Below are 26,836 nucleotides of genomic sequence, written 5' to 3'. Positions count from 1 at the left end.
GAAGGTTAATGCACAACAAAACAAATCAACATGCCAAACAAGAATCTCAATACTCACTTGCTTCCAGCTCTGGGTGACAAAATGTTCATCACGCATTAAGATAATTCATTTCTAAGGTTATCAGTTGTGGAAAAAGGGGCTTTTTGGAAGAAAACACCATATCAAAAGAAAGATAAAAAGGAACAAGCCAGCAGAGAATGCTCAGTTTGTGTTCCTCATGAATACTCAGATCTGTTATTTGCCTGTTTACAGAGTCTTAAGCCCCACATGTGAAACCCACTTTTTTAATGATTCAGTTTGCTTTTAAATTACGTCCTGTCCCATTAGTTTTGAATACGGCTGCATAGCATTGAACTAATGCAAATTCTGTCTTTCTGTTCAAGCACGTTTGGTGTTTGTTTGGTTTCTGCAGTGCCTAGTCAAGAATTTTCAGTGTCTTTATGACAGTTGCTCCATAGTAACATGTTTTTATTTACTCTGAGTGAGCACTAGCTCTTGTAAAAGTTTAAAAGCATCTTTCCTGCTGCCATTGGGCAACAATGGCTCTGCATTGATTAAAACAATGGCAGGAAATTCAGATAGAAGCGAATATAAAAAAAAATAAGATGAACCTTGAATTGTTTTGCACTGGACAGTTCCCCAGTGTGATTTTTTTTCTTTTTGTTTTGAGAAACTCAAGTTAAGTCATAGGCAATAAAAACTCTCTTTATTTGTGTTTAAAAAGCATTTTTTAGCTTCCAAAAGAGAAAAGTGCATTGTTAACAGTGAATGCACACATCCTGGGATGCAACCTTTAGACAACTGTGTGTCTGCTGGAGACATCTGTGAAGAGTGACCTTTTGACCTCGAAAAGAATGCTCTGAAGGTGGGGGAATGCAGCTACCCCTCCATGGCCTGAAGGACATTTAAAATGTGCACAAGAACAAATTCTGTAACTATTAAAAAAAAATGTCCAGCGCGTAGGACTGATCTTATTTCTACCCAGAGGCCTCCTTCAACTCTTGCCTCATGAGATCATTTTCATCTTTTAGAAGTCAAAAGGACCCCAGTAAAATGAAAGGTTATGCAACAAGGCCCAGCTTGGGTGAGAGATGCTCCCTGCTGGAAGGGTTACTCCTATTCAAAGCACCTGCTATTGTGTGGGCGCCTATTGGTTTCCCATTGTTACAGCAAAATTAGTCGTGCTTCCTTTGGCTGAAGAGGCAGCAGCAGTTCTGTCTTTCTCTTGTAAAGATATGTGTTACATTACCACCATGGCCTGTTTAATGCACTAAGGAAAATTTGATTTCTTTTTTTTTTCTTTCTTTATTCCCGTAGTAGCCTATTTTCTGCTGGAACCTCTCTTTGATTTCTTAGTCCTACAGTGAAATTTAGGATGGGAATAGCTACGAGCTCCCCCATTTGGTCTGCCCAGGTCATGGGGTGTTCAGGGAAAATTGAAAAGTCAATATTAAGGAAAAATAAAACAAAAGGAAATGCCAGTCTTGAAGACCTAAGAGGAATGAAGTAGAATTAATTAACTGCATCAAAAAAGGAGCTTTATTCTGGGCTACAATTTAAGGCTGCATAATAATTTACAAAGAAGAGAAAAAAAAACTTCCATGAAGTAGATTATTTATTGCTAGAAATACAGCCTTTTCCATCTATATGATATCAAGGTTGGTTGCTAGAGTTACTTGCTTGAGAAAAATGTTCTAAATACCAAGGCCCCAATTAGCAGCATAAGTTTAAAAAAGTCATTGTGTTTTGCAGCATATGTATGTTTACGGATTTGCCACTTACTACCCCTTTTGGCTTTCAGGTTCACTAAGGCTTCTTCTCCGAGTCCTGGTAATGATAACTTGTGTCAGGCAACTTATTACCATTAAGAAAATGTGCAAGAAATCCAATTGAACACCTATTACAGTAGGTCAGCATAATAGAGTCATAGTAATCTGAACCTCAGCTCCGAAGCACCATTTTTCACAGTCTTAATGGGCTCTTACCAACAGGCTACAGGGAGAGTGCAATTTCTTATGCCAAGAACAGTCAAGCTTTGAAAATCAAAATTAAGACCAGGTTTGGATGCTAATGAAATGGTTTCGGAATATATCTTAAGAAGGACAGAGATAGTCAATAGATATTCATCAAACCCTACTATCACCATTAATGGAAGCAAACGGAGTCCTCTAAATGAATTAAATATTGCCTGTGTTCTAGTCATGTTTTACTTTCCTTCATGCGTTATTTTCAACGCAGTTTTACTTCAAAACCTTGCACCACTGACATTTTCAAGCTGAAATAGGCATTTAGCCATTGTTCTCGCCAAGTTTCTAGGTTGTGGAATTCTTCCTCGAGAGCTGAAAATGCAGGCACTCCACTTCAAACCAACCTTTTTATAAATGATAATTAATGTCTGAAATGGCACGGTGGAGGACACAAGACAGAAAACTATTGACTTGTAAAGGAGCTGATAGGTGAGGGGTCTTGACAAGACACTAGTAGCTTTCTTTCTTGTAAAGGAGTATCTGATTTCTTTGCTAGTTGGGTCCCCAGAGACCATGTTGTGCTTACTGTTGATCAGGGACTTGCAGCTGTATGGAATAAAAAAAAGAAAATAAAATGTAGTTTTGTAAGAGGCGTTCATCACTGCAGTTGAAGCTCACAGAGAGAGGCAACTGCTCACTGACTTTGTGTGTGACAGCACAAAGGACAGCGATAGAGAAAAGCGAGTCAGCAAGAGAGGAGACAAAAGCCGCGATCAACTAACACAGCCCCACATGGCTTGACTAATTTATGAGAAAAAAACTGTGCTGTTCACTGGATCAGCACACAGAGGAGGCAGGTGGAGTAGGAGGAAGTTTTCATTGACTCTCATGAGCAAGTGTGGAAGCCATGGGGGATTCTTCTCAGTTTGAACTTTATCAGGGTCTACGCTTAATCAATAAGGTATTGGAAAAAGAATTAATTACTAAAGCAGAATAAAACAGCTGCATTTTAAACCAAGGATTCATCAATTCGGTAATCTCCCAGTTACAGCTTAGGTGCCGTGAGGATCATTCTGACTTCATGTAATGAGGAACTGAGGGAGTTTCCTTCTCTATCAGGCTGGGAATACACATTAGACTGCTTTTCAGCTGTTTGTCATCAACCAGTACAACTGAATTTCTCCCCACTCTTACCCTTTTCATTCACAACTTCCCATTTGATGTCCTCTCTCGCTGTCTCCAGAGCTTCCAGCTTCCCACCGAATTCCAGCTTTCATGGGGATCGAAAGCATTAATGTGGAAATCATTGGCACCAGGAGAGCAGGTCTTAACTGTCCTGCTGGTTTTGAGCAGAGTTGGTTTTCATACCGGACATACTTCTATTGTGGCCACTGTGGGGTCAGAGACCTGCTTGTTGAAGAAGCAGTAATTTGAACACAGTCTGTAAATGTTTCATCCGTAATTTCCATAATGGTGAATTTCAAGGAGGGTTGAGAAGGGTTATGGGAGATGAATTAGGTTTTTAGTGAGCTCATTAGGAAGCCAAACAGAGTTTAGACAGCAAAGCAGTGAGTGTGGCTGTAATCAGTTCTGCTCGCTTTGTTCCTTGCCTTCGGGACATTTTTGAAAACTTCATGGCAGGGGTTGATGAGAATATGCTGAGCAGAGGCTACAATCTGATGGTTGACTTGTTGATTTCTAAACCTTTTAATTCATTTTCTTTCTCCGCTCCAATGGCACTGGTAGAAAAATCACTCATTTATTAGGCTTATTTTGTGCCAGCGTCCACAGAGTAAAACAGAGGCAGTTTTAATAATTGCAAGGTGTCACGTATTGGTCCTGATCAAATTAAAAATAAATAAGATCTGTTTGTTGTAATTTTAAGTTAAATTGGGGGTAGAAAATCACCACTGAATACAGCTAGCTCCAGCTCATAAAGCTCGAGTTTCCCTTTTCAGAAATAACGTTATGTGGAAAACATTGACTTCTTCACTGTAGACACTTTCAGCCACGGCATATCTTTTAAAAAACCCTTTGATTTCTTTACGAGGGTTTTAATAATGCCATATTGCCGATAGCAGACAATGCTGCATGATGCACCACTTTCTTTTTTTCTTTTTAAATTTAATTCTTAACATGAAGGAGGACCCTTTTAGAAAATTGATGCAGTTTGCTCTGCTAATTTTCATGCTCATTCCAATTAATTTAACATGACCCAGTTTTCCTTCCTCAGGCTCATTCTATCTAATTAGAAAAGCAACACCTAAAGAATGAGTTTTAGTTACCAACACTGGAGAGCCACGGATGTAATTTATTTCCGATGGTAATAAAGTTATCAAAGTGCACGACAGATATCTGATGTCAGTTAGAGAGATCGCTGTAAAAAAAAGATCTATTGTGGTTGGGGCGGCACTGAAGGGTTGGTTAAAGTCATCTGGGGAGGGGGGGGAATGCAATAACACTATCTTTAAGAGATCCAATGCACCTAGATAACCTCTGGGACCAATTAGTGTAATTTTATTTAGGATTGGGAAGACTATTCACTCCCCAGAAGGGGAATGGGGTGGAGTTGTCAGAGAATCACAAAGTGTGAAATCTTTGGTCTAGACCCAGGACTCTTCATTAGCCACTGATCCCTGTCACATAGGGTAGGGGCAGTCATGGGCATCGTGATGCTTTTTATAAAAAAAAGGGAGACAGCTCTCCCATCCTCTGTAATTTAGCCTTTCCATTCATGTGAATTGGATTTCAATATCAGTGACGGTTCTGCTTTTCATGTCTCTCTTTTCTCTTTATAGCTCCACCTTCTCTTGTAAGACATAGTTATTTGCTATCAAACTGTTTTTTTTTCTTAAACACTAAAAAAAAAACATCATTGTGAAACCCAGTCACAGCAAGCTAGTGATGCATGGATTAAATGAGGTTACAGTGTGGTTGGGGAAAAATGTTTAAGCTTTCAATGCTCCCACCCTATCTGTTATTGTAAGGCTATAAGTACGCAGGTTCTATTTCATATCTCCACCTACTGCTGGCTTCTGGTCACACGCACAGTAACAGTAACATTTAGCATGTGCCTCTGTGTTAAAGGAGGTTTTTAGGAGGCAACTAACAATTTCCAAAATTGTAAAGGGATCATCTAGGACAGAAAAGAAAGCAAGCAGCAGACAAAAAAAAAACTACATTTTTGGGAAAGGACAGAAAAATATTGCATTTTTTATCATACAATTTCTCCGAAAATTTGATTTACAGTATTACCATAGAAGTAGTGACTAAATTGTTTGTCTAATGCAAACACATGTATGCTTTTAACTCTTTTGATTTTGTTAAGAAACACAAATAATTCGAATTAAGTATGCCTGCTTTAATTTCAAACCCAGGTAAAAGTATAGTAATTTGCAAGACTTTGTAAAAATTGTATTCAATAAGCACCTCTTCACATATAGACTATTGTTGTGAATATTTAATACATCAAACAATGTGTTTTTGTCCACTTTTTATTTTAAAATCCCACATTTTTCTAAACTAAAAAAATAAATTATATATAGTTACAGTATATATCTGGCAAACTCTGGCCAGAATTCAGTGGCCATAATTAAGTACTCATGATAGCTTTGGTCAGAAGGAAAAAACCCACTTCCTGCATTTGTGAGTTGTAAAATCATCAGCATGGAATGATTAAAAAATATTATTGGATTGAGAGAAAATGTTCCATTACTTGGGCTGTTCAATAAATGGGGACCAGGAGCAGCTATTGTAGGCCTCTCAGAGGCACTATTTATGATGTAATGAGGTAATTGTTGTTACAGGTAGCAGGTTAATTACACTTGTAATTTTCTGCCCAAAGCCTTTGATAATATACATAGCAAGGCCTTCTCAAACATCGGGATTATTGGCAGATGATTATCACAAGGCATTTAAGGCTTGCTCCACGCCCCCTGGCTTGTTTTCTTTCTCCACAGTCCTTTTGTGAACTTCTGTGCTTGTTTTATTTTTGGGTTAAAAGGTAAGGCTGCTTGGCCTTTAAAACAAGGCACCCTCCTAAGTTTAAAAACCTACTCTGGAGTGTCAGTGCTCGCTTCTGTTCTGATTCTCTGCATCACTGGAGAGAGGATAGTTATCTCTAGCATTCCTAGGATGTCAGAAAGATAGCTGCTCTAAGGGAGGGAGGGAAAAGGGAGGAGGGGGTGGGGTTGAAGTGAGAGCTGTCTTCCCATGTGCTAGATGCTTAACACTAGGCTTAGCAGGCAAGGCATCTAATTATACCTTTTTCAGTTAATTTAAGACTATGGTTGAGACTGTGCTTTCTAAAGCACAGAACGGGGCTTTTAAAAGGCACTCAATAATATGGATGAGTTCAATTATAAAGTAATTTAACAAGATAGGAGTGGTAGACAGAAAAAAATGACTCAACTGCAAACTGTATATCTTTTTTTATTTCTAGAAATTTATGGGTACATGTCATCCAAAACCACAATACAGATATGACAGAAATGAAATCCAGTCTTTCGAGTGTTAAATCCCCTTAGTTTAAAAGTAAACTTTTCAGTCACACCTGAAAGCAGCAGGCCAATGCAAGGAAACTGCAACTACTTTAGCAGTTGATATTTAGGTTGAAGAATAGGTATAAGAAGGGTTAAAGACTTCTGGTATCAAAATCCTTTAGTCAGGAGCCATTCTGGAAAAAATGGCGTTTAATCAGGTCTTTTTTTAAAATAATTTAATAATTTTGTATTAAGGTTTGTGGGGTGGTCGTGTTCTGGCCCTGTTCAGGAAACAATTGCAATAAAAAAACATCAGGCAAAGTACATTGCAGCATATTTCTTACATTGTTATTCATGAGATTCCCTACGCCCAAGGTTTTAAACCTGCTGTACAGTATACTGCTGATGAGCAGAGGCTTGATAAACGACCTGAATTATTTTCACTGAACAAGTACATTGTTTTTGCTTTTCTGCCAAAGTTGGTCCTTCATTAAAAATCTTTGCAGATTCCAGAGTATTTAGCATGGAAAGCCCCAGCTCCATCTACAAGTTGGAACGTACGTTTCGGGTTTACATGGGAAGCAAATGGAATCCTTATTATTGTTTTCTGTTAAAAAAGCGCTTAGTTAGCATATTGTTGCCGTCTCGTTGTAGCTGAATCCTCTAATCCTGTGGGTCAGCGTGAAACTCCAGTGGCTGGCAGTCCTGCTGCCTGCTAGGGTGTGACTGGAAGCTCTTTCTGTCAGGAACATGTGGTCTCTTTACTGGAGAGGGCCTGCGTAAATCCTGTGTAAATAGAGGGAGGCTAACAAAGGGGGGTGCCCCACCGCTTCCAGCATTTGGAGCCATTTGGGGGCTGAATGTGCTAAATGCCGCTTATGCCGCCTGAAAAGTCGAGGAGAAAGGAGCATAAAATCCCTTCTTTTCTCTCCTTTCTTGCCGGACCCTGGGGGGAGGGTGTTGAGGGCCCAGGGAAGCCCAAGGTAAGAAGGCGGCGGGGTTGTTTTCTTTCTGCGCTGCCTCTGAGGGCGAAGAAGGTGTCCCGGGTCACTGTTACCCCCAACCCACCCTCCAACCCCCCCTCCCCTTTAATGTTGCCAAAGCCCACGCCGACTCCATGTTGCACTTCCAGAAAAGAAGTGCAGCTGTTAAACAAGAGAGCTCCAGCACAGTAGGCCGTGCCCTCGGTCACCTCAAAATGATACAGAATTTCATTTTAACATGCCTGAGCAGTGCAACCCGGCAGGGGGTGAGAGAAACTGCTGTAATTAGTCATTTTAAGTATTGGTTCCGTAGGTCAAAATAAAAAAAAAGAGTGCTACTTTTATTTACAAGCCTGATTACCCTGCAACAACAAGATGAACAACAATGAAAAGCAGCATGGAAAAAAAATGGTCTTTTAAGCCAGACGCTGAAGCTTGACGTGGTGGTGCATGATTTTGAATCTACAAAAATGAGCAGCAGAAGAAAATAGCTTCATCTTCCTAAAATTTTAGTTATATAAATGTTATTCTCGTACAGTGGTTTCTTCAATGAATTGCTAATGGCTCAATATAATAAAACAAGTCTTATTCTGAACATGTAATAGGACAAATCACGCATTGGTTTCTTGTGCAGGTTATTTCTGCCATTTGCATCTGGCTTCTAATGATTGTAAACAAAGGGATACGTAGCAATATGTTTTTTTCTCAAAATGCTTTCTCTGAAAGTGTTACAAAATTAAAAATAAAAACACTTCTCATACATGTTAGGCGCTATAAGTACTAAACATCCGGATTTATTCTCCTGTGCTATTATTATTGTTACTGTTTGCCTGCAGTACATTACTGACAGGTGTTAATGTGGAGAGAGTTTTTCTATTTCCCTACAGTAGTCCAGCAGCAATGTGGTCACTGTGGTCTCTGTTTTTTTCTCTCTGGAACACCATTCAAACAGTGGTATAATGTGCTGCCACTCAGAGGCGTATCAAAGTATTAGTATTAATTCCTGAGGAGCCCAAGTCAAAGCTTTGCTAAAAGGAGCGGAGCTTTCAATTGCTCTAATGTGCCTTTTTTACCTGTAAGTTTATTCTGAGGTCTCAAAGTGTGTGTTAACAAGAGAGCATGAACTTTATGCAAATTCTGTACTCCTGTAGTTTGTAGGAAACAAATATTGAAAAGTAGTTTACTTTTTAACACACTGTAACACACTCATTTCATGCATTTCTATTATGCATATACACACATAATGCAAGTAAAATAATAACTAAGTAATTTCCTGAATAATTTCCTGGGTGCCCTTCAGAACACAAATTTGTACATGGGGAAATGTTGAAAAGCTCTTAATGGGAGGTTGTCTAATTTTTTGTCCAACTTTTAATTTTAGCTTGAGCTTTCATACCATAGGATCATATTTGATCCCTATTCTTTTCCCATCCCTTGCATACAAAAACACACACATACTTTCATTGCAAGCGCTCTAAGTAGAGGGTTTTTTTTTCCCATCTCTGAGGGCACTGCTTTTCCAAAACTGCCTGGGGCTACACTATAGCACCTCGCATCCCTGCGGCCCTTTGCCCGGCTCGTAATAGCCACTCTCCATCTGTGTCACATGGACAGATGATGAGACATTTCCAGTTTCTGTTTTTTTGGAGCGCACATCCACACAGGTTAAAATGCCAGAGTTGCCAAGGAACAGTCAAAAGCCATTAGTGTTTGGGACCATTTGCCCTGCAGCACTCCTTCTTTGGCACATAAGAAAGGAATGGGGGTGGGTGTAAATCACCAGCACTCTTCAGATGTAATGAGGTTGTGCAAATTCCCCCCCCCCCTTTTCCTTCTGATCCAGCATCATTTTTATGATTATTTCCACCTCTTTGGCTTGCCTTCATATTTTTTCTTTTCCCATGTATCTGTGTGCATATGTATGTGTGTGTGCAGTGAAGAAAGGCGAGAAGACGGTTGTAGAGTTTTGTTGCTTCTGCTTACTTAGATGGAAAGGAAGCCCTTTCGGCTTTAGGGGAGGCCGGGCAGCAGTATAATGAAGTGACATGTCAGTCTGTAAATACTGAAGGGTTGACTCTTCCTTGTGCGGGACGGGATCGTGTTGCAGTGAAAATGGAAACATCAATAAAATTAATCTGCCAGCTTTTTGCTGTGGCTTTGCAGTTTCTGTGGTCTAAAGAGGTGGGTGGCAAGAGAAAGGGGAAAGACCTGTGATGCCAAAATAAAAACTTTATTAGCTAGAAAACAGTCCACTTTGTAGCTATTCTGGTCTTGCTGTGATTACTATTGTTGTTCAAGTTTAAAAAAATAGTTGAATTAGCAAGTGGTGCCCTGTTGCAGTTGTCAGGAAGCTACTCTGTGTCCAGCTCTGGCTACATCAAGTCCAGAGTTTATTGTTTTAGGCTTTCCTGAACAAGGATTTTACTTAGCGTGGGATTTATGGCATTTGCTGCTAATGAATGTCTATTCTTAAATTACAAAACTCACAGTCTCTACCCAATTCCCAGATGTCCTCCCAGGACCCCAGCTTCTTAAACATCAGCAGGGAGCACAAACTCTGCACTTCTCTGTTTTCCTCTTTCGTGTGGCTCTGGGCTAATGATGTGTAAGGAAAACACAGCGCAGGGAAAGAAGAGAAAAATAACTAGAAAAAAAAGGAGAGAAGGAGAGAGAGACCCTACTCTGTCCTTGTATTCTTCATTTATTTTGCATTTGATTACGCCACCAGTCGGATCTTTCTTCTTCCCCCTTTTTAATGTTATTAGTTCAAATATTTATGCGCGAATATGGCTTGTATAGGTGCTCATGATTGATGCCTCCCCAAAAACAGGAAGACATGCAAGTATGAATTTTAAGAAAGTCGGGGTCCCGCAATGCCTTAGTGGAGGAGTTTTTCAGATACATAATTTAGATGCCCTCAAGGAAGGCTTTCAAGGCATTTTCGCCTGAGGGTAAGAAAAAATAACTATGACTGTTAAAAGTAAATCATTTTTGCTAATGCACAATTAATGCCAGTGAAAGCACAGAAGAAGAGAGAGCTGGGGATGGAAACTTCGGTTTAAAGTGAGCAACCTGCCTTGATATGCACTGGTTTCTTCTTTAAGCAAAATGATGATGGACGTTAATGTAGCGGAAGCCAAAGTTGTCCTGTCATGCAAATCGTGCAGTCGAAAGGGGAGGGGTTGAGGTGTGCTCTAGTCCATTATGTGCATCACACTGTAACGCAGTGCCACCTCAGTATTTGTCCTTGGACACTTTTTTTCTCAGCTCAGTTTATTATTAATTATTCAGAATATGTGTGTGAATTTGCTATGTGTGTGAATGTGCTTTTTAAAATGTCTTCACAAAAATATATTTTTTCTTCTTATAAAATTCTAATAAGAAAACTATTTAGCATTGTGCATGATTTCTGATTGAATTAATACCGTACTTGGAGAATGATTGTCTTCCTGTTTTTTCATGCTTATTTTTCTTACCAATAATTGTACATAGTGTGTCTTTTACAACCGTGTTGTTTTCAAGAAAACTTTTTTTAGTGAGCTTTGATTAGGAATACCTGGAGTTTTGCCCTTCCTTATCCTTTTGTTTCTCTCTTCTCTTGTATGTTTCAGGTGATGGTTTAGATAACAGCGTGGCCTCACCTGGCACAGGTGACGATGACGATCCCGACAAGGACAAAAAACGACAGAAAAAAAGGGGAATTTTCCCAAAAGTAGCAACAAATATCATGAGAGCGTGGCTATTCCAACATCTCACAGTGAGTGGAATGATGCTTATTTTTAAATTTATTGCCTTGTACAGCGGCCTCATGCACAAAACTGTATTTTGCCTACTTCATCTTAGGACCCTTGTGTTTGCCATACCTACTGTGAAACGGAATAACTGAATCTGCATTTTTCATTTATTTCTTTGGTTAGCTGGATGTTTGTTTCATGTTAAAATCAGTAGCTGGGATTAACATGAAATTGCTGCGTAATCCTGCAACACCTCTGAACTCCAGAAATGATCAGTCATTTGCGTTTGCAAAGCAAACTTGATTATGATGCCCTTTAAACAATCACACCAATGTTCGCTTTGTATATATTATTATTATAATTTGTTTTTCATGAATGTTTAAATACAAAAGCATGACATCTCCTGATGTATGCACATAGTTCTATCAAAAAGCCAGATGTTTATGTTTCAGTTTATACTTTATGTACCACAGAGATTAGAATAGCATTTTTGCCATTCGTTAAGCAAATAATCTTAAAAGTTAGACCACTTCAATACTGGAGATTATCTTTGAGGAGAGAGTGGCACTTTTTTTTGCAGCGTTCATTCTGGAGTTGTTTTTTATGTGCATGGTTTCTGTAGACAGTGATGGGTTTTTTATCAAGTGTTTTTCATTGTGCGAAGGTAAAAAAAACATTTTCCCCTACTCTGCGAGCTTGTGGCTGTTACTCTAGAAAAAAACATGCACCCCTGTTTAGTTGTATATAATTGCCATCGAATAATAATTTGATAGAAGAGGTACAGTATACTGCATCGTGGGATCATGTGAAGCTCTCTGGTTTCATCACATTAAATAACATTCCTTTGTTGCCCTGTACTAAATGTGTTCCTTGGTGAATTCTTCAGTGTTAATAATCACAACATTCCAACACATAGCTTGCTGAACTGCAAAATAACATTCCCCATTAGTGGGGAAGTTTGAAACTACTCAGTATAGAATAAACTGTGCGCTTGTGTTCTCCCTGTGCTGAACATTTAGTCAGAATAGCTTTTGGTGATTATACATACAACTCAGTAACACGAATAAAATTGTTCATCTGATGAAATATTTACAGGCTGCAGAAAGTTAGTTACAGTCTCCTGGTTTGAGGCAGAGGGGTGTGAGTAGGGAGGTTCTCTCTTGAATATGTGTGCTCTGGCAGTGTGGCAGTGAGGGACTGCATGTGAAGTGACTCAGTGGTGTCAATACCCATTGAAGTGGCGTGGTAAAACAAGCAAGCAGGTGGCAATGGACAGATTTTTCCCGACTGCCACTTTTGATGTAAGGACATTATTAACTAGCAAAGGTGTATTGATTGTGGTTGTGAGGTCAGAATGCGGAGTGACTCCTCCGGAGCTGCAGATATGGGGGAGGGGAGAGTGCCGAGGTTAGCCCTGGGCTGCAGCTTAGACCCTTAAGAAGGTCAGGTGCTCCATGTGCCCACTTTGCCCAGAGGACTTAGATGGAACAGGGGTCCCAAGGCTGATTACCTAACCAAAGACAAAATAATGAGTCCTAAGCAAATACTGACTAATTGAAAGGGCTGTAAATCCATTACATATTGGTCAGGGATAATCAGGAGTATTTAATCACTTTTATCTATTCAGGAGCACTGAAGCTGCAACAGCAAAGCCCTGAACCTTGCCATGCGCTTATTATTCTCATCATTATCAAAATTACTTCACAGCTGTTCTTTGCTACATCACCTCAGCTGGAGATTTAGCAACCTGTAAAATGTTTTTAATTTGGAAGTTGAGTGAGTGTGAGAGAGAGAAACTGCTGGGAGTTTTTTTCTTTCTGTTCTGCAGCAAGCTGAAGGCTGGTGGGCAAGTCGTTTCTTTTTTTTTTAAATCCCAGTGTACAAGTACAGGCGAAGCCACCTACCACAGTGGTTATTTTTTTACACACACGTCTGCTAGTTAATTTACTCGGCTCCTACCAAGTCGAAATTTCTTGCTTTATTGAAGGATCATTAGGCGGCTTTCCTGGCAACTAAAGGAATGTAAGTATGGCCCTCTCAGGGTTGTAGCGCTCCCTGATTTTTTTTTAAAAAGGGGGGAAAAAGTGATTCACAAAGCTTTGGAGCCTTTGCTCTATTTTCTATAGAATTGTTTTAAAATTGCATTGAAAGAGAGAAAGATGGAGAATGAAGCCCCATAGACTTGTCTAGAAGCAGTTTTTATTCATGGAAATGCAAGCTTCAAGACCTCTTTTCCCCTTTTATTATTTCTCCTGATGTTGTCTCAAATCTTTATTCGTCCCTTTTGTGAAAACCCTGGCCCGTTCTTGTACAAGCAATAATCCCTTCCTTTAAACCTACCTTTATATTTTTTGGAGTAAAAGGGGACTAATTGAATTATCCCCCCTCTACCCCCACCCCCCCACCCATCTCTTTTATTTTAATTTGTTAGGCAAATGTATTTTCCATTTCAGGATGTGTTCGTGCAGGGGGAATGCTAGGGGACTTTGGCCCTTGAATGGCCTATTGCTGCATTCTGGCATTCATGCATTCATTAACTGGGGAGAAATAAAAGAACTCTGGTTGTATTTTTTCAAACACCCGGCCAGCATGGAGCAACTTTTCCATTAACCACAGGGGTCTTTCTACATATGTTCTCAACCCCAAGCTATTGTCACCTATTCTGAAAAGCTCAAAAGGAGCCCCCAAAAACAACAAAGGCCAACAGTAACAATTGTTAGCTTTTAGATTCAGAATAACAAAATCAGTCACCCCCCCCCCCCCCCCCGGTCCCGATGCTCTCCAACTACCACTTCTTCTGTCCACCACCCACAATTTTTCATATCAGCTTAGATATCTGATTCATGATATGAAAATAAAATTATTTGCCTTTCCAAGTACGAGCACAAGAGCTTCTGTTTTGTTTTTTTCTGGACAGTTTGATTGATTAAGTTCAGTCTGGAGACGAGAAAAAAAAACCCAGAGATGTCATTTCCTTTAACGCACGGTGCAAAACAGAAATTACATAAGTCAGCCAGTAAAGAAGACTAGAGATTCTGCCTTTTCCTTTTCTGGATATCGTCCAATCGCAGACGGAAAAGGGAAATCCCAGATTGTTGGTATAAGCTTTTCAATACTATGGGGAGATTATGTTATCAGAAAGGTAAACTTTACTGTTAAGGCAGATTTTACTTCACTTCAAAGATGGAGAAATAAAAGGAGGGCAGGGAATCACTCACCCCAGCCTTGGTGTATTCAGAGACTTGGAAGTGCCCTCGTGTTTCATGTGGAGGAGTCCTCAGTCCACTCAATTAGCCTCTCAGCAGCCCTAGCTTTCCTCCTCAAGAGCTCCCTGTTTATCCCGCAAAGGCAAGAGCGGACGGGAATGAAAACAGGAAATACTCAGACATGACGATACCACTTGGAGCTCTCGCGCAGCTTTTCAGCTGTAGAGCAAAACATTAGCCTCACACCAGAAATAATAATTATAGTCAAGGACGGCACCATGAATTCAATTAACTTGTGTTATATAATGGGTCAAAATCTTTACTCCAGCCTAGAGAATCACCCTAAGTGTGTTTGGAGATTCCACATGTGGCGAACTTTCATATTCCTAAGGAAATAAAAAAAAAGTTTAAAGACATGTTTTTAAAAGTCAGAACTTATAGAATTAAATCATTACTTTTACCACCATCATCATTAGTAGTAGTAGCAGTACTTTTTACAATAATAAGAAAGCTAATAACGTCATTAGCTGGACAGGGCATTGGAATTGGAAAGACGCTGGTCAGTTGTGCATTTGCACATTAGTCTCCATGGCGATGCTGTAGTGATGAAAGTCATCTTCTTGTCTGGTATATTATGCACGGCCCCTGATCTGCTGATCTACCTTTAAAAAGCTCACCATGTTACCCCTGAACATGGGCCGTGTTGCTATCCCTGACAACGGATGTTTGTCTTACCAGAAAACAAGTCCACCACTCCGAAAAGCCTGTGTTTAAGTAGACTAAACATTTACCCTTTTTCCTGTGGCCTGTTTGTGTCCTCTTAATCCGTGTGTATTGTTCCACCACCAGTGCCATTAAGCTGGTAGAACACATCTGCTAACGGTTTAAACATCGCACAAGAGCTCTCCTGCCTTGTTCCTATTTTATTTGTCCGTTTGATTTTTCTTTGACGGTTTTGTCCTTCGGAAAGTTGTTGGAAATTGTTTTACTGTGGCCTGCTGTTTTGTTTTTTTGTTTGTGATGGGGATCCGCGATCTCTTTCGCATTCATTGTTTAATATCAGTACGAAAGATGTTTTGTGTTTTTGGGGGTGGGGGTTTTGGGGGGTCATTAGGGTTCAGGGCTGAGTGAGGCCCCCCAGACTCATTTTTCATGTGCTTGTTTGCCGCAGAAACTGGAAGTCACCCTTAGCAACCGAAGGACAGTTTGGTTTGGTGTGTGGAAGAAAAACAAACCTAAACAGGAAAAAAAGTCATGTTTAGGAGATCATCAGTCACAGAGCTATCTGATAAATATTGAAGGGGGCAGCTACAGTGCGCGCTTATTTCAAACAACGTTCCAAATGAATCCTATTCTACAACACACTGGTGAGGACAGAAGTCAACTCTGTCTGCCATCTGTTGTTCTCTCCCTTCTTTCTCACAATAGCCCCATGAATCTGGGAAGCAGAATCAGACCCATTGGTGATGAACTAATAACATTATTAGTAGACATATAGAATTAATTAGCGGAACTGCATGATTTCAAATGAACACTGTTATATTTATTCATTGGTGTATTTAATTTTAACCTAGAAAGCAGTGTTGTCTGCTTAGCTCTCACAAAGGAAAAAGGAACTCTTAAAAAAAAAACTTACATTTATAATTTCCATGAAGTTCAGAAGCCCAGATCCTGTAACTTTTTTATTGTGGGTTGTATAATTATATAGCAGACTACATCACCTTGTATTTCATGGCAGATTCCTTTACTTACTTAAAATCCCTGTGGTGTATGTCTTTTGCTGAAAGTGATTGACAAAGCCCTGTTTACAATATGCAGGGAAAGTCTGAAGCTGTTCCAAAGATTTATTATGGCATTAGAATGTAATAGCCGTGAATTGTTTCATGCCGTACATCAGTCCTTTTCACTTCTTTCCTAATCCAGATCTGTCATAGTTCCACTTCAAAGGGTGTATCTATTATGGGACTGATAGAAATTAAATACAACACCATTAACGCAGTTAAGTGTAGGAGGAGAATGGGCGGTAAGGAATTCTTGGCATTTTAGTTTTTTTTTCAAAGACAAGTTTGAAAGTTTTGTTGGGATTTCTGTCAGAATCTTACGTTCATGGCAGGCTACATTGCCCCTTCCTGTTGTATGTTTTTAAATAAACAGTATTGTGTGCTCTGTTTATTTTAGTGTTACAGTACATGCGAATTTAAGCAGCTGGGTCCTTAAACAAATGGCCAAGTTCCCACCATACTCTCAACGCAGCAGTTTGTTCATTGCGGATTTTGCATTTTGTCACTTGTCTTTTAATTAAGTTGTAAAGCCAGCACTTACTACAGGATGTTTAGAATACAGCTAGATTCACACAAATACAAGGTGAGCAATTGAGAAAAATCCTGAAAAAAACACTTTCCATTGCATGTCTGTGTCAGCCCTTCAAAAAAACACAGTGAAAAGTTATACTTGTCCTTTGAGTGTATGTACGTATAGAGCGACAGAAAAATGGCAGTGTATTCAGTTGTTTTTTAATTGTTGAGAGGTGCTGCTCAGAACAAATAAATGAAAGTCTGCTACATGAAACTTTGCTGTTCTTTTGAGATGACTGCTTTTTTGGTGACCTGAGGAGAAGAAAAACAGTGAGGTCTGTGTGTCAAGTCTGACCTATATACCTGAATTATTGCTTGAGACCTTTAAAAGTCATCATGCATCACTAGCAATTCCTAATGCATAACCAAGTTCTGACTATGCATTAAGAATATTGATCCATTAACTAGAAATAGTTCAGGAAATGCTTGGTTTAGAGCCATTGAAATGAGTATGATGTAATAGACAAGGAAGGAAATGATAACACATATTCCTTAATAGTTGAGGCTGACTGGTACCAAACATCGGCCTCCTGCATGCCCCTACTGTTTTTCTGCGGATAGCTTTGCCATGGTGGAATGTTTCTCGGGTACAGTGAAATCCTTTTGGAAGTGGTTCTCTCTCTCTGTCCCCTTGGCAAAGCTGGAGGGGGTTCTGGGAAAAGACCCTGGCTGTCAATACATTTGCCATTAATCATAGGCTGCCATGTTGTGACGCAAGATCTAAAAACATCCCATTGAGATGTTGTTATGTGCTAGAGGCTTACAAACAGCACAGAGCCTTTGATATTCATCTCACACCAGGATAAGGAAAATGCAGAGTAAAAAAAACTGCAAACAGGGGAGACTGAGCAAAAATCAAAAACAGATCCAGTTTCACTACATTGTTTGGTTTGCCATGGGACCTCAGCTGCAATAAATCTCTGTTGTTTTGTCTTTTTGTTGTTGTGTTTTTTTTCTTGCTTCCACTTTGTTTTTTTGAAAACTTCATATAAGATTCCCCCAAAATAAAGCATGTTGCGTTTTGTGTTGCTTCTGTGTAATCTAAGCAAATCTGTTGCTCTGGGTTTTCTCTACCTTTTTTTCCTTGCCTGCTGCATAATGCGTTTGCTATCAGCTGATTTCATAATTACATGTATACATTAAGAGAGAGAAAGCAGCCTAATTTGTTGTGGTTTTCAATTTGCTATCCTCTTGGCAGTTCCCGTGGAGTCTTTTGACGAGAATTTCTCGGCAAACGCATGGTGCACGATGCAGGAACAAAACGTCACCCCAGCGTTGAAATTTATTGCACCAAGTTCAGACGAAAGTTTCCTGGCATGCCTGAGCACATTTTATGAAGAGCACCCTCGCAGATGAATGAATAGGAGAAAATGCGTTTCACCAAATGGTTTAGACCGAAATAAAATGGAATAGAAAATAAAGCGCGCAAGCCTGCTACAGATGTGCAGAGCTATGAATATTCATGGGGTTTGCTGGTCCTGCTTTCCCCAGGGCTCCTCTGGCTTTCAGAAGAACCCTTTTTTAACCTCATAAAACAAGCTTGTACAATTATTTAGATAAAGGGCCCTGGTAAGATACAGTTTGCTGCAGCCCCCAGAAGCCCCCTTTTTTTTCTCCAGCTCGAGAAAAAAACCTGTAATTATCCACACTTTTCTGAATCCCCCTTAATGTTCATTATTTAAACCAGCGGCAATTACAAGTTCAAAGGGGTTTAGAGGGCCAGCAACCCGCATAATCACTGCCAAATTAAGCGGGACTCATTCGTCACAGAAGAGTACACTCTGAGCAGTGAATCATGCATGCAGTGACAGGCACTGATTTACATAAAGACAGAAATCTGTGCCCTCCAGGGCTGAACAGTACTCTATCCCCCGGAATCCTCTTATACGTGCATTTTATTTGGTGTTGGAAAGTTCCGGATGGCTAATACTCAGCTTCTTGTCCTTGTTCTTCCTCTTCGGCTTCCTCTCCACTGCTCCTATTCCACCTAAGAGCAAGATGTAAATTGGGGTATGAATTTCACTTCCAGAGTTAACATGCTCTGAGGTGTATCTTCTTTACCTTTCGGGACAGTTACAATGCCTAATCCTGTCTTCAGGTGGCTATTTAGCACATTCATTGAAGGTTTGGAAAAATCCAGGTGATCTCCTGTTACATGGCACGATGACCAAGGGTCACTTCACAGAACCTCCCAGACAGAAACAAAAATCACTCCCTGTTCATCTGGCCCAGGTGTCTTTTCCCCTATCTCTTTCTCTGTGTCTCTCTTCTTCCTGTCCACACTTAACATTTCAAATAAGTGCCTGTTTGCTTTTGGGATTCCTTAAATGGTCTTCAGAAAGATGTCTCTTTCAGGCGTTTAGTCTTGTTAATGCACTCTTGTGCTTTGACTCTCTTGAGTCACGTGGCCCTTGCTCTTCTATGCTTACTTCAGCAATTCTTCTCTCTCTCTCGTTGATCTAACAATGTTCTATATACTTTTTCTCTGTAGCATATGTGAGGATAGACTCATTTTTATTTAAGCAAAATGCGTGTCAGGAAATGAAAGATATCTGTGTTAATTTAGTGACCAATTAATTAAGGTACCAATGCACATTTGTGCATATGCACTTTGCAATTCTAAGTGTGTTCATTAAAATTGTTTCCTTAGGTGTTAGGAGACAACAGTATTTATTTGTATTAATTATATCAGATTCTTTTGATTCAGATATTAGAAAGTGATGAAGCCAATGGCAAAGGAAGGCATCTTTCACAGATCATTTTAAGTGTATGGATTCAAACAGAGTCAGATCTATTTAAGGCACAGTTTGAGCTAAATTAGGTAAATAAATATAGTGCAAACTGCCTAAAAACTGCAGCAACTGTAAAAGATGTGTGTTTAAGGAAAGACAACCCCCATGACACGTGTAACATGCTGTACAGATGTTAGCAATTCTACAACATAGCATTCCTACGTTAGATCTGTGTTGTAATTGCTATAATAGACCTAGTAACCATTGACAGTAATGGAATCAGCACAAAGTATCTGAAGCAGCCAGAAATTGAATGATCTGACAATTTGTTTCAAGATGTCCAAGATATCAAGTTGTTGGTTTTAAGGAAAATTACCCTACCATATCCCTCTTCCTTTGTAGTATAGTTTAAAAAATCCTGGAATTTCCTTTTTGTGTTTTTCAATTGTTATGAAGACAAAACAATGTCTTTTGAACACTTCTACAGAAATATCATATGAAATGATCTTGGAATTCATTTTAGCCATGCTAAACTGTGTCTGAAAAATAGAGTTTAAATGCTGTTGTAATTATGGTCACCTCTGTGGTAGCCTGGGTAAAAGAAGAATATGAGGGAAAGCTGTCTGGGAAATGACTTCCTGAGACATTAACATCAATCACTGCCCTAGTCAGGCCCCCCAATTCAGACCATGAGGAGCAGAAATAAATAATAAAAAAAGAAAAAAAAACTGCAAGCCGCAAGAGAGAACGAACAAGAGGAGGAGAGAGGACCTCATGTACAATTTTACGACATACAGTAATTCTTCAAGAGCTGCATGTACTTCATTCAGGGAACCAAAAAAACTGCGGTTGTCCAAGCAGAAAACCTGAATTAAGAGTTTGAAGATGTTACCCTCTTGAGCCCTTTTTCCCCTCTTTGAGAAAAGCATAGGGAGATTATTATTCTGAGGGTCCATTATGAGTGGCATCTAATTTGAAGCCGCTGGTTAAATTCAGCACCTGTTGGTCAAAGTATACAATTGATTGCTTGATTACATCATTAATTTTTCCAATGTTGCACAGAATAAAACAACAGCAGCTGTTTTATACCTCTAGTCAACTTCAGTTTAACTGATGCAAGCTGAAGAGCCTTGGTCACCTTTCTTGGTGCTTGTGTTACATTCCTGAGATTGGGCTCAGAGAGCTGTTGAAAAGAAGTGAGGCACTTGTCAACAACATCTGAGGTTCGACTTCTTCAGCTTCTTTGGTCTGCAAGGTTCATGACCTTATTTTGTACTTTTAGTCCCAAACTAACTTGGTGTACTGCTTGTTTTAAACAAGCTTGTTACATCTTGTTTCAGGTTATACAAACACACTCACATTTATTGATTGCAGTAAAATAAACCTTTTTTAAATTTGGACCAGTGTAACACACACAAAACCAATAAAATCATACATATGCAGTTGGATTTAGCAGTGCTGTAAAAAGAGGTGGGTGCAAAGGAAGAATGTGCCTCCGGTAATGAAAAATGTGAGATAAGAATTGAAGCTGAAAATTTCATTAACTTCTCTAATAGCTAGGTATGTCAGTTATCTTTAATTAAAGTTGCCTCTAATTTTTAAGCCTTTCATATAATTTAAGAAAGTCCTCTTGCATGTGTATAAATGGGGAGGTTTTAAAAAGGTTCCAAAATACTAATCCTATCCTGGCCAACATGAGAGTATTTAAACCCACCTGAGTTTGTTTTAGTTTTGCAGCAGCACAGTAGTCTTAAATCTTGGCCTAATTTTTACTAATATGCATGCAGATTGTGTTAACACGGAATGTTTTTTTTTTGCTTCTAGGCTTTGAGTTTCATTAGTTAAAAAAACTATTGGCATGAAAAGGTCAGTGATGTTTCCAATTTTTTTATTGCTGTAAGCTGAGCTAGCTGATGATCAATCTCCAGGGAGGAGGCAGGATCACTCCTGTTTCCTGTTGGGCTTGCTGGAGAATAAAGCTAATGAAAAGATAGAACCTAATGGCAGCGCAGTGCAGGTCAGAGGGTATTGAGTTTAGAAGGGTAGTTGTGAGTGGTTAAAACTACATAGATTAGTAGAAAAATACCAAATGACAGTATTGGGAGGGCCTAGATAGCAGCTTAGAGACAGGCAGCCTGTGGTTTTCCCCCTTTTTAATTTAAAAGGACATTTGAGTATTTCTTACAACCTGTCTCCCCCTTCTGAACAAAAGAACAGCAAAGTATTGGGGTCACATGTCAGATACACTATGTATTTCTTCGGGGGAGGTTTATACAATGATGTCAGCCACTATCACCTCAGCCTACACAAAGCTCACATAGGCAAGTTTGACACACACCTACCTTTGCATTTGAGAATTGTTGTGTGTTATGCAATGGGAAACCTATTCGTGTTCTCTTGGCTGATCTGACAGTATAGAAGTTCTTTGATGAAACACATCTTTAGATCTGTAGTTTCTAGGAGCAAATCATTGTAGCAAACAACTGAATTGTTGTTAAGCATTAAGATTTGTATTCAGTATAATTCCGAATTGGCCTTTTAAACAAAATGGTGAGGTTGTGTGTTACACTTCTCTGATTAAAGTCGGGACTTTTTTACACTGAGAACTAATGTGATATATAATAATACAGTAAGTAATACAAAATTAGATCAAATTTAAGTTTAAATGGTACTCACTAATCATTCAATCTCATAATAACCTTCCAAACATTTTTGGACTTTTGTTCTTATTTTCTGCGATATTTAACAGAAGGTTTAGCAACTGAAATAGTTTTCAGTGCATCTCAGCTCTTTCCAATGTAATGTTTATTCTACTTGAAAAATTGTTTCGGTGGGTGACATCATTGACTTTTGGATTATTCACCATCAACAACTAAACTCTGCAGTTTTTCACATTTTTGCTGTGTCCTTACTAACTAGCTTTCCAATTGCTTCTTCCTTGGATCTCGTTTTCTTTCATATTTGTGTGAAAGACATGCATGTTCTTTTTCAATAGTGGAAGACAGAATGTTTTTAGTGAATCTGTTTTCCCTGCCATGGTGTAAATAAGTAAATAATACCTCTTCATTTATTTGAACGTGAGATTTGTAGAGTATGTAAGTGACACTTTTTGTGCCCAAGTAAGATTTGTGTGAACAATGTACAGTGGTACTGTAAATTAAAGATATGCAGATGTGCATCCTTAGATTCTTTATAGAAAAACAACTCTGGCAATCCTAACAATTTGGTTCCTGGCACATTTCATACAGCACTTCCCTAACTTCAAAGTTATTGACATCTTTTTTTGTATTTGTAATGTTTATCAGCTTAAATTGTTTGATACTAAATACTGCGAGTATGTTTGATTTGAAATGAGTCAAACAGGATTTGTGGGCTGAACATACTCCAAACTGAAATTAAGCTGTCTTATTGCTTGGGATCGATCTCCACTTTGTGTGAATAGTGTCAGTGATGTCAATAAATACTAACTGATAATTGTAGGCATAAAGAAAATTGAGATTGTGGAATATCTTTCTCTCTTTACGTTGGTGTCACATTCTTAAACCAGTACCTTGAGTGCTTGATTAAAAGAGCAGCAGTTTTCACATGAGATGACCTGTTGTTTTATCCAGCAAGGAGGGCTTTATTAGTTGTTTTATTGTGGAGCCAAGAGATTCCAGTTAGTCTTGATCTGCTGGCATGTAATAACTCGATCTGTTTCATGCAGACAAAATATATTAAAAGTATGGACGAGTGAAGTTTGTGCCCCAGGGAGAAGGCGAGATAATGCATTGAAATTGTTCAGAGGTAGTTAGATGCCTAATGGTCTAATATGTGTGCTATGTGAGGTCCAGGGTCTGCTTCTCATAAATTCTGGCTAGACTGATCGAGTAATTTCAGGCACAGGATGAAACCGCCAAGTAGTCATCACTGTTCTACATCTGCGACTGTGGCTTTCTGGCTTCTTTTTATTTAGAATTGTTTGTGTGTTCGGCAAATAAAAATCCTTTAAAGTATCAAGGTATTAGAAAGATGGAACCGCCAGGCTCTACCAAAATGACTTGTGTCTTTCTCTGCTGTAAGGTTCAAGGTGCAATTGATGGCTCAAGCATCAAGTGTGTGTTATAGTTGTACTTTTTGTTTTGCAGGTATTGTGTAATTTTTTGCCTATTTTCTTTTTTTTTATTTGATTGACCTCTGATTATAGTCACGGCCAGGCAAGGTCTAGAACTGCATAGGGTTGTACTGTATGGCTCAGCAAATATCTTGACTTAATACACACACCTCAACACAACTGCTCAATGCAAATTATAATTTGTTATTGAAGTCTAAAAGCATACCTGATGAGGGATGACCACTGCAGAATTCCACCTATAATCCCCACATCTATTGTTGAACATTTTTTACATTTCGGTGTATGGATACAGTGTAAAGCTGGCCCGAATTAACCTGTACCGAAAGACTCTAATTGCCTCTCACCCAGCCACAGCTCATGTTTGATTTATCTGATTCCTCTGTTTAGAGATTCTCTGGTTTACAATGTGTGCACAAGCCATTAAATTGGTGTTGATGTTTATCCAGAGGACTTGCCATCAGTGTGTCACACAGGTTTCCTATGAATTTATGACTAGGTAATAGAGACGAGTGGCAGGATCTGGTCTGCCATCAGTGGGCATTTCCCTTTCACTCACAGATATTTCACGAGATAATACCTGGCCATTTGCCTGCTGTGATGTACTGGTGTGGCACATGTGCTGTAAAAGTGGGTGTTAATAATCCTTTGTTTTAAGACATCGTTCTCAGGTCAGAAGACATATAACTCATGAAGTATACCTATACAGTCATGCCTTGATCTAATGGAATAGATATTTCAACGTGAAATGAAAGGCTTGGGGCCAGTTGATTCTCACTAATCCCGGTCCAGTGTACCCCCAGAAATGGCAACTACATATTATTTTAAATTCTGTCCACTATATATTTATTCTTCCATATAGTATGTTGGATGTTTGGGTTTGGTCAGAGCCAACACATAAGCTATCCATTCTGCAGTACATTTAATTGAAAGAAGTGCATGGTAAAAGGTTGCCTCTGCTGACCAATGGCAATGCACCTTTTACAGCTTAGAAATGGGTGTGACCCTTTTGTACTCCCTTTCCCTGCTGTTGAATGTACTTCAGCTAACATCCCAGCTCCACTGCCTCCTTGTTCCCTGACCTGAAAACCAAAGTGAAATGCATCATCCCTACCTCCTGCACTTCCAGGAACAAAATCAAGTGAGGGAAAGAATCTCTTGAAGGAGCCAGAAGTTCCACCCCTGACTTGGGAACGTGGAGTAATTCCTCATTGTTAGGCTAGCCGGATGTCCGCAGGGTGGCTAAACCCTCCTTGTTAGGTGTAAGACTGGGGTTAGGGCTTGCCGCACAGTCCCCTCCTAGGTTCTATTGGAGAAAAGACCGGTGCCGCCAGCAGTGAAAACACACTGAACGCAGCAGAACCCTTTGCACAACCAAGACGCAGAAGAACAGACAAGGATGCTGACCCCAAACATGTCTCTTTTAATTTGCCATTTACAGCTGTTTACATTTGTGGCCGTTTCCCCTGTTCTCTGGGTGAACTGTGTGTGCATGTCAACCCCCATCCTTTTATAGCCTTCTGACTGTGCTCAGCACTGGAGGTTTAAAAATTATTGCTTTTTAGCCTTATGGATGTTTACTGTTATGAGCTGTGTGCTGCAGATCCTCTAGGGGCCCCCCAGTCCTTCCCTTTGCAGGCAACAGTTTGCTTGGCAGGCAAATTGATAGCCAAAGTTGCTCTAGAACCTTGCACCATCTCAGTGAACATAAATTAATGGTGTAAAGCAAACAGGCAACTGGCAAGAAGCCAAGAGCGAACAGGAGAGAAGCCAGCTATTGTTGAGGGGGCAGCTCTGTGTTCTACAAGGGAGCCCCTGCACACAATAGCACTACATTGCTGCTGGGTTTAGAGTGCAGCCTTTGAAGTGTATGAAATGATAACTGTTTCATTTCTGAAGACACAACCGTTGAGGCCATTCACAGCCTGCTGTAGTAATTGTTACTCTGTAGTCCATAAGCGCTGGCAAGGCAGGCTGTAAGCAAGTTATTTGTGGCATTCGGTGCTTGTGTGTGTTTATGTGTGTGTGTGTGTCTGTGTGTGTTTCTTTAGCTTAGAAAGCTGTCTTAGGCAGTTGGGCTGGGTGAGTGAGTCATGTGACATTCTTGCCTGTTTTCTCTTGTTGTCAGGAAGCAAAGAGGACTCCCAACCTCTGGTGAAACTTGAAAAGCACCAGAAAAACAAATCCAAAACAAAAACAAAGAAGGGGCAAATTATGAACAGCATTTTTAAATATAATTCATTTTTCAGGGCCCTACATTATTTTCATAGTTACAGTTTTGGTACTTAACTAGCTGATCCTGAAGATTCAGTTTTTAAGATAGGCAATTGTGAATTGCTCCTGCTTCCATATTTTGCATATTCTACTGTACATATTAATTCGAAATAAACTCACTTACGTTGCAGCATTAGATTCTATATTTTTACTAATTTTATTAAGATTCTGGTATGCATCTATTTTGAATATTGTTGGGATAAAATATAATAAAACAAACAAAGGCTCCTCTGAGAAGAGAAGAGAGAAAATACAACATTTTGGCTGTGAAGCCTCTTCAGGTGTGAGAAAGACCTTTTTTTCTCTCTTCTCTTTTCACCATGGAATAAACCTATTACTTGTTCCTTTGCAGCCTATGCATGCTGACGCAGCTACCCACCTGAACTATTTTATTTAGAATATGCCAATCTTATTTGATCAATATTTAAAAGTAATATTAAACATTTCATGATCATCCTTTATTGTGCTTGTGATTGCTAAAATAACAGGATTAAAAAACTGTAATAAGACCTTTCAATCAATTTGAAAAAATATAAATATATGAAATAATACAATTAGATGATCAAATGAGCAGCGAAAATGGGTAAATGTGTTCCAAGCAGTGAGGTTTGTGAGAAAGTAGTGTAGAATCATATGCTTTAAAATGATAATGTCTGTGGTTATTTAATATTTAAAGAAAATGATTTCCTTTCCCTGCTAAGTGGCTGGTTTATTAAATATAAGATCTAAAAGAAAGATAAATCGGTTTAATAAACACAGAAAAAAAGCACTAGCCCCCTTTATACGATACAAAGCGAAGAAAGCAATAAAAAAAATACAGGGCTGGCTTGCCATTATATGAAAACAGCAGACTACAATTTCAAAAAGCTTCATTAGCATGGAATGGTTTCACAGGACACCTAAACCTCTGACCTGTGTCTTTAATTCGCCGCAGTCTGGCTCCACACTGATGAAGTGATCTATCATCATTGCTACTACATTCTAGCGTGTACTT

At 39.3% G+C, this 26,836-nt stretch overlaps 1 protein-coding gene across 4 annotated transcripts in view; it reads left to right on the top strand.

The window, feature by feature from the left end:
• Positions 1 to 26,836, top strand: part of meis2a (Meis homeobox 2a) — a 71,918-nt gene that overhangs the window by 20,408 nt on the left and 24,674 nt on the right. For all 4 annotated transcript variants that reach the window (XM_088648353.1, XM_088648352.1, XM_088648350.1 and 1 more), the window contains exon 8: positions 11,043 to 11,188. In XM_088648353.1, the coding sequence (XP_088504479.1) occupies positions 11,043 to 11,188 (146 nt within the window). The remainder of the gene's footprint in view (positions 1 to 11,042; positions 11,189 to 26,836) is intronic.

Source organism: Lepisosteus platostomus, chromosome 10 (assembly GCF_059453375.1).
Source record: "Lepisosteus platostomus isolate fLepPlt1 chromosome 10, fLepPlt1.hap1, whole genome shotgun sequence".
In the NCBI taxonomy this organism is placed as follows: domain Eukaryota; kingdom Metazoa; phylum Chordata; class Actinopteri; order Semionotiformes; family Lepisosteidae; genus Lepisosteus; species Lepisosteus platostomus.
This window is presented reverse-complemented; position numbering and strand designations above follow the sequence as displayed.